Source organism: Crotalus tigris, unplaced genomic scaffold, assembly GCF_016545835.1.
Source record: "Crotalus tigris isolate CLP2741 ecotype Arizona unplaced genomic scaffold, ASM1654583v1 scf7180000020027.212742, whole genome shotgun sequence".
NCBI classification, from domain to species: Eukaryota; Metazoa; Chordata; class Lepidosauria; order Squamata; family Viperidae; genus Crotalus; species Crotalus tigris.
This window is the reverse complement of record NW_024097824.1, coordinates 124,346-136,707: the sequence shown is the minus strand read 5'-3', so window position 1 is coordinate 136,707 and position 12,362 is coordinate 124,346. Positions and strand designations below refer to the sequence as shown.

At 32.4% G+C, this 12,362-nt stretch overlaps 1 protein-coding gene across 1 annotated transcript in view; it reads right to left on the bottom strand.

The window, feature by feature from the left end:
- Positions 1-990: 990 nt before the first annotated feature.
- The window catches only part of LOC120318068 (polypeptide N-acetylgalactosaminyltransferase-like 6), a 71,267-nt gene continuing 59,895 nt past the window's right edge, over positions 991-12,362 (bottom strand). Inside the window, exons 5-6 of the mRNA XM_039365306.1 lie at positions 1,483-1,649; positions 991-1,025 (exon numbers count right to left, since the gene is read on the bottom strand). Of these exons, the coding sequence (XP_039221240.1) occupies positions 991-1,025; positions 1,483-1,649 (202 nt within the window). The remainder of the gene's footprint in view (positions 1,026-1,482; positions 1,650-12,362) is intronic.

Here is a 12,362-nt window from a genome sequence, read left to right as displayed (position 1 = left end):
AACAGTGATATAAAAAGCATAAATAAAAAAGAACTAAAAGCATTCAAATTAACAACTAAGAAAAGGTTAAAAGCAAAGGTTATACAAAAAAGAGAAATATTTTAAAATGGTACCCTACCTCCAGGAAAGGCTTTTACTAAATCATTTCTCTTTTTAAGATATAAAAGAAAACGTTTGTATGCAAAGGAGATTTCAAAGGAATTTCACATAGTATAAATAGGTCTCATATTAAATAGAGATACTCTAAATCTATAAATCACCCAACCTGCTGATCTCAAAAAGCTGAGAAAGATTGAATCAAATTAGTATTTGAACATAAATCTCAGAATTATAAGTTAGACTGGGAGGTAAAAAAATAATAGCTTGTGAGATGACAAAGCTTTTCTATATTGAGGCTAAGCAAACCCAGTGGACATATCCATGAAGTTACTTAGAGTTAAATCTGATTCAGCAGCTTTACTTTTTTTGTCAATCTGTTTCAAGAAATGCTACACTAGAATGCAAGTTGCATCAATGCATTTCACCAGGCTTACTCTGAAACATAGAGAGTATACTTAGGATCATATTCTAAACCTTAGTAAAAATGGGGTATATTTAACTGGAGATTAAATGTGTTTCACTGCAACATTATACTTTAATTTCAAGTGCTGTTATTTATGTGTTTGCAATATATAAGTTGCTTTTCTTCTAAAAAGTGGATAACCATAAAAATGGCTATTTATATGAGATGAATCATTAATATAAGCTCATAAGGAATTTTGGGCACAATGATTAGTCTTGTAAAAACAATGTATAAACACAGATTTCAATCTAAACCTCTTACAGGTCTAGTCTAATGCTTTAAATATTAATTACATTAGTTCTCTAATAAAGTAGAATAATGAGTACAATGAACATACATAGAATTTTGTTAAGTACAAAATTTAGTTCCAAGAAACAGTAGATGGAAATGCATCTGATTTTGCTGGATTGGTCCCAAAGAATTTGAGCTTACTCATATTTTTTAACAGTTTTTCTTTCTAGCCCTAAAAAATTGAATTTATAACATTATCATTCTAATGTACTACCTCATTATTAGGGCACAACTGTTAATCTGCATCATGCAATAAAATATAAAAGTTGTAAATCTAATAAAGCATCTTTATTAAAAGGTTTTCATTCAGATGAATACTACTATTGCTACTGCACATAAACAGGCATGCACATACTCACACTTATCTAGAAAACTACAAATACATTCAACAATTTAACTATTCTATCTTAGAGGAAAGGAAACACAAAACTTCTAAGCCTTCCTTTGTCATTTCTACATAATGTAATGGGAAAAAAAGAACTAAGCCAAATATTTTTTTTACTAATAATACCAAACTGAACACAAAGTTCCTACAAGAAAAAAAAGATTTTCCCCAAAGAAGAATTATAATTTGTAAGAAAATTGTAATCAACAATTGTGATGTGAATCTTGTTCGCTTTTTTCCTTACCTCTATCACTGAAGTCGTCCACAAGAATAATTTCTGCTATCAGGCTATTTGGTGTCCTGTTGATAATGCTGTGTATAGTCCGCAGAAGTGAAGTCCAACCTTCATTATGAAATGGGATAATTATACTAGTGTTTGGGAGCTTCTCCAAGTATAACTTGTTTTTACAGCTGAGGATGAAAAAAAAGAGGTACCATATAAAAATGTAAAAAAAGGAGAACTACATTTTCTCATTTATCTCTATCACTTTTTCCCAGTATATATATATATAGATATACAGATATACAAACAGATAATGATTTTTGTAATGGAAATCCTCCACTACATTATCAGTATTGGACATTCAAAATCATTCTAGACTGAAGAACTAGATTTTTGTTCTTGTTAAGACTGGTTTATATTGTTTGAAATGAAAATGCCTTATTTTGGTGAAATATTTCATTTTGGATAACATACTATAAAATATAAATATGTAATATAAAAAATAACCACTACCTAAACTCTTACTTCAGAATTCTCCAAGACTACTTTATATAGTATGGTAGGCTTCATATAATGAGCAAAAATACATAGATGCAAATAATCAATTCTTTAGTTTTCTAAAAACTCTAATATTATTTTATTTATTTGTATTCTGCCTTTGTTTTACAAATAATTCAAGCACACACACACACGAATCAGAGAAATCTTATAGGAAATTGTTGCCCAAACATCTTTGGAAGGTATGAAATGGATAAGCTGTATCATAGGACCTGACTGGAATCATTGTAGTACTGATATACAAAAGAAAAGGAAGTAGACTTGACCCTGTAAACTATAGGCCTATTAGTTTATTAAATACAATAAATAAACTTTATGCCAGATTTTTATATACAAAGTTAGTGGATTGGGTACAAAATGGAAATATTATTGTTGAAGAACAGGCTGAATTTAGGGAGGAATGTTCAACACTGGATCATTGTCTAATTCTGCATCATTTGGCTGAAAAATATTCTACCCCCTCTCATGGTTCTCTTTATGCAACATTTGTTGATTTTAAGTCAGCTTTTGATCTAATACCAAGGGAGAGATTGTGGTATAGTCTAAGACATTCCACGACTGATAAAAGGCTGTTGGTTCTTATTCAGTCACTCTATTCAAATACCTCCCTAAAAATTAGATGTACCCCCAGGGACATTTATCTAAAGCAGTTCCAACTTATAATGGTGTAAGGCAAGGTTGCATATTAGCTCCACTACTTTTTAATCTGTTTCTAAATCCAATAATGCAAGTACTTGCTGATCCAGCCCATCATCCACCTATCTTGGCTGATCGTGCAATTCTAGCACTATTGTATGCCGATGATATAGTCATTTTGTCCACTTCTCAGGTGGGAATGAGAAAAGCACTTAGGGCACTAGTTTTATTTTGCACAGAATACAAACTTTTGATAAATTATGAAAAAACTAAAATTTTAGTATTTGCCTCTTACCATCATAAGATCCATAAATGGCAAATTGATGGGACTTCAATTGAACAGGTGCGTACCTATAAATATCTTGGAGTGCAATTTCATGCCTTCCTATTCTGGAATACTCATTTTCTTTATCGGGCAAGTGTAGCACAGCATACCTCATCAGCTATCATAAAATTTTATCATTCAAAGGGAGCTTACTTTATCCCGGCAATTTGTAAGGTTTTTCAAGCTCAGGCAGTCCCTCAGCTTCTTTATGGCTCGCAAATATGTTCACTTGCAAAGCTTAATGCTATTGAAATTATTCAAAATAAGTTTATTAGAGCCATACTATTGGTACCTAAAAGTACAGTTTCATTGGAAGCTAGAGCATGGTTCCTTCTTCTTACCTTTTGGCTAAAGTTAATTTTGATGCCTGTAGGTTTAGCCCCATTAGTATTTATAGATCATTTTAAATCGTTGTGGGGAAAAAAGCCCTAGATAAAATTAAATCGCTGGGCTTCTCTATGGAAAGTCTGTGTTCATTAGGATTTGATAATGCTAGAACTGCCTTGAAACAACGAATCTGGGATATAGATCTCCAAACAAACCTAAGTAAGGTGGCACATTCCAACATTTGTCACTTGCTTCCAGAAAGATTCTTTCCAGCTTCTTATCTATTTTCCATTACAATTTCAAAATTTCGTAAAGCTTTCACCTTAGCCAGGCTGGATGCATTACCCTTGGCAGTCCTTTTTGGATGGTTTAAGGGCATTCCTATGCACATTCGGTTGTGTCCATGTGGTGATGGCTCTATAGAAATTCTAAGCCATATGTTGCTTCATTGCTCTTTATATAAAGGCTCTAGACAGATTCTTATATATCCGATATTTAAGAAATTTCCAGGCAGGGGATATGAATTTTATCTAAAGTTGCTACTTTCGGATAAGGATCTGAAAATATCAATTCAGGTTGCCCAATTTTGTGCCACCATTTGCACAATACACCGCACCATTATTAAGGTCTGAAAATATTTTTTTTAATACAATGTTTTATTTTGAGAATTTTGGATTATATTACATTGAATGTTTGGTGGTTTTATATCCTGTAAATATGGAAGTAAAATTGCTACTGTTGTTATACATTTTGATTATGTCTGGCCTTATGGCTGTAATAAACAGATTGATTGATTGATTGATTGATTTTTTTTATTATAAATTTTTACAATTTTACAATAAAAACCCCTTTCCCAATCCTTCCCAACCCACCCCAAAACCCTCCCTCATTCTTCCCAGAGCTGAATACAGGGTTAACTAGAACTTAAAAGAAAAAACTTTTAAACTCAAATAAACCTCAAACAAATATGATTACATTCAATAAACAAATTATTAAGTACATTAACTCCATTATATATAAAAAAAACAGAAAGAGAAAAAGAAGAAAAAAAAATAAAAAAATAATAAAAGGAAAAAAACAAAACAAAACTATTCTACACTTCTAAATAATATCTTAAACTTTAAATATAAATTATTCAAAAGCTAAATGATATTTTCTTATATCATACTTATATTGTATAAAATTTATCCATCTTTTCCACACCAAGAGATACTTCTCTTGCGATTGATCTTTCAAAAAAGCCGAAATTTTTGCCATTTCAGGTAAATAAGAAACTTTAAGAAACCATTCTTGCAAAGTAGGCAAAAATTCCTTCTTCCAATATTGTCCTATTAACAACCTTGCCACTGTAATTAAGTTTAACATTAAAATAATCTCTTTGTCATCACAATCAGAAACAATACCCAACAAAAACAATTGTGGGGTAAATTTTATCCTTCTTTTGAAAATTCTTTGAATATTCCACCATATCTTGATCCAAAAGGCTTTTATGCTTTTACATGACCACCAGATATGATAATACGTTGCATCCAAGCAACCACATCTCCAACATTTAGGCTGCAAATTTGAGTACATACAAGACATTTTTTGTGGATCAAGGTGCCATCTATAAAACATTTTATAGAAATTTTCCCGTAAATTTTGCGCTTGTGTAAATTTAACATTCCTCACCCAAATAGTCTCCCATGTATCTAATAAAATTGGTTCATCAAAATTTTGAGCCCATTTAACTATACAATCTTTAACTAATCCTGCTTCTGAATCCAATTCCACTAATACACCATAAATTCTTTTTATATGGGTTCGACTTTGATCTCTAATTTGTTTTAGCAAATTCTCAACCTCTCTAAGCAAACCCACTTTATGATCTATCTTCCACCTTTCCAATAATTGTCTGTACTGAAACCATGAATAATTAATATTTTCTTGTGCTAATTCATCCATAGATTTTAATTGCCAATTTTTTCCATCCCACTTAAGTAATTGTATATAAGAAATACTATCCATCTTAACTCCTTTCCTTATTCCTTCTATTGCATGCCATGGAATAGCCCATAATGGAATTCTTGAATCAATTCTATAATATTTCTTTCAAACCCGAAGTAAAGAAGTTCTTAAAATATGAGACTTAAAAACCCTGTCAACTTTTTTATTATAAATTAAATAGGCATGCCATCCATATAATAAATCCCACCCCTCCAAAAGGAGTATATCTACATTTGTTAAATTAACCCAATCACTAATTAATGTTAAAACCACAGCATCATAATACAATTTCAAATTCGGTACCTTGAGTCCACCTCTCTCTCGTATATCTTGTATAATTTTAAGTTTTACTTTTGGTTTTTTCCCTGCCCAGATAAATTTATTGATACCTTTTTGCCATTCATCTAGGTTTGCTTCTTTCTTTAAAATAGGTATCATTTGAAATAAAAAAAGAAACTTTGGCAAGACATTCATTTTAATCGCTGCTATTCTCCCCAATAGAGACAATTGCAGCTTTTTCCAATTCTCTAAGTCCTTTTGTATTTTAAACCACAGCCTTTCATAATTATTTTTATACAGTTTTGCACTGGAAGCAGATAAAATAACCCCCAAATATTTTACCTTATTAACAGTCTCAAAACCTGTCAGTCTAACTAAGATCTCCTTATCCAAGTTGGTCATGTTTTTTGACAATATTTTAGTTTTATTATTATTAATCTTGAAACCTGAAACTTGTCCAAACTGATTTATCAATTGTAACAACTCCATTACAGAATGAGTTGGTTGAGACAAAGTAACAACCAGATCATCTGCAAAGGCCCTTAATTTATAATCATTTTTGTTGATTTCTATTCCTTTGTGATTCACGAATTTTGATCAGCAAAATTTCCAAGGTTAAAACAAATAGCAAAGGTGACAATGGACAACCCTGTCTAGTCCCCTTTTCAATTGGAAATACCTCTGATAAACCTCCATTAACTATAAGTTGTGCCATTTGTTTTTGATAAATGGCTCAAAGAGCCTGTAAAATTTTATCTCCAAAATTCATTTCCTCAACCAATCTTAACATAAATTGCCAATTTAACTGATCAAAAGCTTTTTCAGCATCTAAAAATATCAATCCTGTAGAAATCTGGTTGTTCTTATCCAAATATTCTATTAAATTAATAATTTATCTAACATTATTTTTCATATATCTTCCAGTTATGAACCCATTTTGATCCATATGTATTAGTTGATTCAACACAGTCATAAGTCTATTAGCTAACATTTTCAAAAAAATCTTATAATCTACATTCAAAAGAGATATAGGTCTATAATTTTTGGGTAGAGTAAGATCTTGGTCCTCTTTTGGGATCAAGGATATAAAAGCTCTACCCCAAGACAGGGGGGTCTCTAATCCCTGTAATATATTATTAAAAAGTTCCGTTAAAGATTCTATCATCTCATCTATCAAAGTCTTATAATAAATTGATGTCAAACCATCAATACCCAGTGCTTTACCTACTTTTAATTGTTTAATTGCTGTAACAATTTCCTCTATAGTGACCAATCCATTAATTTCTTGTTTCTGAGCTTCTGTTAACTTAGGAAAATGAGCATCTTGTAAATATTTATCTATATCTAAAGCCTGTACTTTCCTACCCATATATAATTTTGTATAATAATCTAAAAAAGATTTCTTAATCAATTCCTTCTGATATACCAATTTATCATTATGATTTATTTTATCTATAATTCTCGACTTCTGTTTCTTTCACAATTGATAAGCCAGCCATCTCCCTGGCTTATTAGCGTTACAAAATGTATTATGTTTCATATAAAGTAAATTGGTTGCAGTTTAATCCGCCATTAACATATTAAATTGCATTTTAAGCAAATTTATAGATTCTTTAACCTTCTCATCTGTAGGATTCAAAATTAAAACTTTTTCTTTTAATTTAATCTCATCTTCCAACTCCTTACATTTTTGCACCTGTTTCTGTCTATGAACCTTATTCATTTGTATCAAAACCCCACACATATAAGCTTTACTTGCATCACATACCATTGCCATTGAAGTTCCCTTATGCATATTTAAAACAAAATATTCCTTTAAATACTCTTTAAGTTTCTGAACATTCATTTCTTGTCTAAATAAGTTTTCATTCAACCTCCAAGATCTCCTCTCCTCTTTTTCAGTAGCCAGTTCCATCCACACTGGGCTGTGATCTGTCAATGTCCTTGGAAATATCTTTACATTCTTTACCCTAAAATATAAGTCCATTGTAATAAAAAAAAGTCAATTCTTGAGAAAGATTGATGTCTATCTGAAAAAAAAGTAAAGTCTCTCTCTTCCATATTATGTTCTCGCCAATAATCTCGCAATTCCCAGTCCTCTTTCAAATCAAAAAAGGCCTTAGGTAATTTATCCTGTTTAAAAGAAGTAGAAAATCCTTTTTTATCTCTATATGTGTCCAAAACTCCATTCCAATCTCCCATTAATATAACAGATCTATAATCCAATAAAGTCAATTTTTGATGTAACAACCTATAAAATTGTTCTTGTTGTTGATTTGGTGCATACAAACCTACTATAAGTATTTTCTTGCCATACAATCCCACTTCAATCATTACATATCTCCCTTGAGGATCAGAATCTACTAAACAAACTGATAAATTTTGCTTAACATAGATAACTACACCCCCTTTTTTCCCAACAGAAAAAGATACAAAATGAGATCCCAATCGAGCATTAGCTAAATATTTTTGATCCTTAGAAATAATATGCGTTTCCTGCAAGCAAATAATGTCATTATTATGTTGCTTCAGATAATGAAATATTTTCTTTCTCTTCTGAGGGGAATTAAGGCCATTAACATTCCATGTCAGAAACTTTACCATCTCCATCATCCAGTAGCCTAGAGAAGACTGCTTGAAGATCTGCCATTGAGGATTGCACCGAAGATCTCTTAGGTCTTGCTCCTCCCACAGGCTCAGAAACAAATTCTTGTGAGACTTCTTTAACCTCTTTCTTCTGTTGTTCCTTTTCCTTACGTTTATTGCAGCTCAATTCATTCTCTGTTCTTTCATCTCAGCTTGTTGAAACCACTCAGCCTGTAGTTTTCCAGCTTTCATCAATACAGCTCCTTCAGACTGCTGTTCTGCCTCCTTCTCATCCAATGCTTTTAACATTGTAGGTGGTGATGAGCGTGCTCCCAGGACCGAAGTATAAAACTCCTTTGCTTTAGAAACAGTATTAAGTCTATAACGTGTCCCCGCATGACTCACCACTATTCCAATCGGAATATCCCATCTAAATGGCATCTGCCTCTTTTTAAGTTCATCTGCTAAAAAAGCAAACTCTTTTCTTCTTCTTAAAATTTTAGATGTGATCTCCTTTAAAATTATAACATCTTGTGCAGCAATCTGAAACCTCTTATTATAAAAAGCTTGTATAATTTCATTACGCAGAGATCTTTTCCCAAAGTAAATTACCACATCTCTTGGCAGATTTCTTTGCTTTGCAACCCAAGAATTGACTCTGAATATTTTTTCAATTTCTCTGGATATTTCCTCTTTTTCTCTGTCCAAAATCACAGCAAAATCATTTGCTACCATCTCTCTCAAGTCTTGTTGCATATTCTCTCTCAGACCCCTAATTCTTAAACCAAATTCCATCTCTCTATATTGAAACATAACAATCTCATCTTGTGAATTTTCCATCTTATTTTCCATTCCTTCAAATTTTTCCTCCAACACCTCCACTTTATCTGCAACTTCTTCAACACGAGAATCCAATTTTTCAACCAGAGAAGCAAGTCCTTTTAAAGCCAAAACTATATCTTGCCTCAAAATACTGTTATTCTCCACTAAAATCTCTTTCACTTCACCTCTGATTTGAGATATAACATTTCCCATTATATCTTGCAAGTCTTTTACCATTATTGGTTGCATAGGAGGAGAAGATGGTGGTGTGGCTTTAGGTTGTTGTGCTGGTAATATCGCCGGAGAAGAAGCCACCTTAGGTACTGTAGAAGTTACTTGGCGCTTTGAAGCCATCTTTTTTAAAAAAAAAAAAAAAAATTCTTCTTTCTTCCTTCTTAAAAAATACAAAGAAAAAATCCCTTAGAAAAGTAAAAAAAATAAACAAAAAAGAGGGGAAATAATCCTCCTAAAACCCAAGTCCTCCTTCAAAAAATCATTATAAAAAAGAAAAGTGAAAAAGAAATAATTAAGTAACCAAGTTCGTTCCGTTCCCTTAAAAAAAGAGAAAACCTCCAATTGCCATTTTACTTTCCCTCTCAACAAAAGAAAAAAGAAAAAATAAATTGATTGATTGATTGATTGATAAGCTGTATCATGTAAAAGTGGCTTAACTGAACTAAGAATTATATAAATGGTTGTCAGACATTTACAATTTAATTTATTTTAAATGTGGAATACTATGTTTTTTGTAATAAGTTTTTAATCATTTGATTAAAATCAGCTAGTTCCCCACATCTGTAGAAGATGTACCCATTGTCAGAAGCTTGGCTATCCAATTTGTAGAGAGGACCTTCTGTATTTTTACTTCCTTCTAAACGGTGAGAAAATTTGAAATCCAGAACACTATTTACTGAGTATTTTCTGGAATAGGGTATGATTATTTAGACAATATCTTGCTTCACAACATTCTTGCTTCTGCCCCCAGCACAGTATGAAGATATAACTAACATATAATCATAGTCCTGTAAATTATTATTTTTTTTTATTGAAAATTTTTAAAAGTTTTACAAATAAACAACAAAAACAAAACAAAACAACCCTTGCCCAATCCCTCCCAAACCCACCCCTCCCTCCCCCTTCCCCGAGCTTCCCAGAACTGAATATAGGCCCATTTAAAAAAAAATTCAATAAAATATTTATGATATAAGCATTAAAAAATACTTTAAAAAGAGAGAAAAAAGAGAGGAAAGAGAGAGAGAAAGAAGAAGAAAAAGAAAGAAAGATAAAAGATAAAAGAAAAAGAGAGGAAAGAAAACAAAAGACGGAAAAAGAAAAAATATAAAATATCAAAAAAAATTTTTTTTTAATAAAAGTTATAAAAAAGCTAAATGGTATTTTTCCATATCCAAATTATATTGTATAAAATTTATCCTTTATACATGTTTAAAACAAAATAATCCTTTAAGCATTTCTTCAATTTTTGAACATTTTTTTCTTGTTTAAATAAATTCTCATTCAACCTCCAGGATCTCCTCTCCTCTTTCTCGGCAACCAGTTCCATCCAGACTGGACTATGATCCGTCAATGACCTAGGAAAAATTTTTACATTCTTCACCCTATTATATAAATCTGTTGTAATCAGGAAGAAATCAATCCTTGAAAAAGATTGGTGTCTATCAGAAAAAAAGGTAAAGTCTCTTTCCTCTTGATTACGTTCACGCCAATAGTCTCTCAATTCCCAATCTTCTTTCAAGTCAAAAAAGGCTTTAGGTAGGTTAGCCTGTTTAAAAAAGATAGAAAAACCTTTTTTGTCCTTTTGTGTATCCAAAACACCATTCCAGTCTCCCATTAATATCACAGACCTATAATCCAACAAAGTTATTTTCTGATGTAACAACCTATAAAATTGTTCCTGTTGCTGGTTTGGTGCATACAAACCCACTATAAGTATTTTCTTACCATATAAGCCAAGTTCAATCATAACATATCTTCCTTGAGGATCTGATTCTACCAGGCAAGCTGGTAGATTTTGCTTAACATAAATAACCACACCCCCTTTTTTCCCAGGGGCAGGAGATGCAAAATGAGATCCCAAGCGAGCATTAGCTAAATATTTTTGATCTTTAAGTAAAATATGAGTTTCCTGCAAACAAATAATATCATTATTATGTTGCTTTAAATAATGAAAGATTTTCTTTCTCTTCTGGGGGGAATTAAGGCCGTTAACATTCCAGGTCAGGAACTTTGCCATCTCCCTCAACCAGGAGCCTGGAGAAGATTCCCTCGAGATCTGCCACTGAAGAATATGTTGCAGAACTTTTGGGTCTTGCCCCTCCCACCAGCATCGAAACAATCTGATGAGAAGATTCTTTAGCTTCTTTCTTCTGTTGTTCCTTCTCCTTACGTTTATGTGCTGCACGAGTCATTCTCTGTTCTTTAACCTCTGCTTGACGCATCCATTCCACCTAACCAGCAGCCATCAAACCTGGTCCTTCAGACTGCTGTTCCACCTCTTTGTCACTCAAGGCTCTCTGAATCATAAATGAAGATGAGCCTGCTCCCAGGACCGTATTATAAAATTCTTTAGCTTTAGCTACCGTGTTAAGTCTATAACGTGTCCCCGCATGGCTCAAAACAATACCCATTGGAATATCCCATCTAAATGGCATCAATCTTGTTTTAAGTTCATTAGCTAAAAAAGCAAAATCTTTTCTGCTTCTTAAAATTTTGGATGGGATTTCCTTTAAGATGATGACATCTTGGGCAGCAATCTGGAATCTCTTGTTATAAAAAGCTTGTAAAATCTGATTGTGCAGAGACTTCTTAGCAAAGTAAATCACCACATCTCTTGGCAGATTCTTCTGTTTTGCAATCCAAGAGTTAACTCTGTAGATTTTTTCCACTTCTCCACGTAGTTCATCTTTATCTATATTCAAAACAACAGCTAGATCATTGATCCATCTGTCTATACTGAAACATAAGAATATCATCTTGTGAAGTTTCCATCTTTTTTTCCATATCTTGGAATTTATACTCAAGAAAATCTACTTTTTCTGCAACTTCTTCCACTCTGGAGTCCAGCTTCACGACCACAGGAGCCAATCCAGATAAGGCTGAAACTATATCTTGCCTCAAAATGGTATTATTCTGGGCAAAAAGCTCCTTAATTTCTTTCTTCATTTCCTCCTTACTTTCAGACTTGCTCTGTTCAATAAGTTGCTTCACTTCCTCCCTAAATTGAGACACAGCATTTCCCATTATATCTTTAATGTCTTGTACAGACGAGCCTGATGGGGGAGGAGAAGGTGGAGATGTAGCCTTAGGTTGCTGCACCGGTGGTGTTACTTTAAGTTGTTGTTGAACAGTTGCAATAACAGGGGAG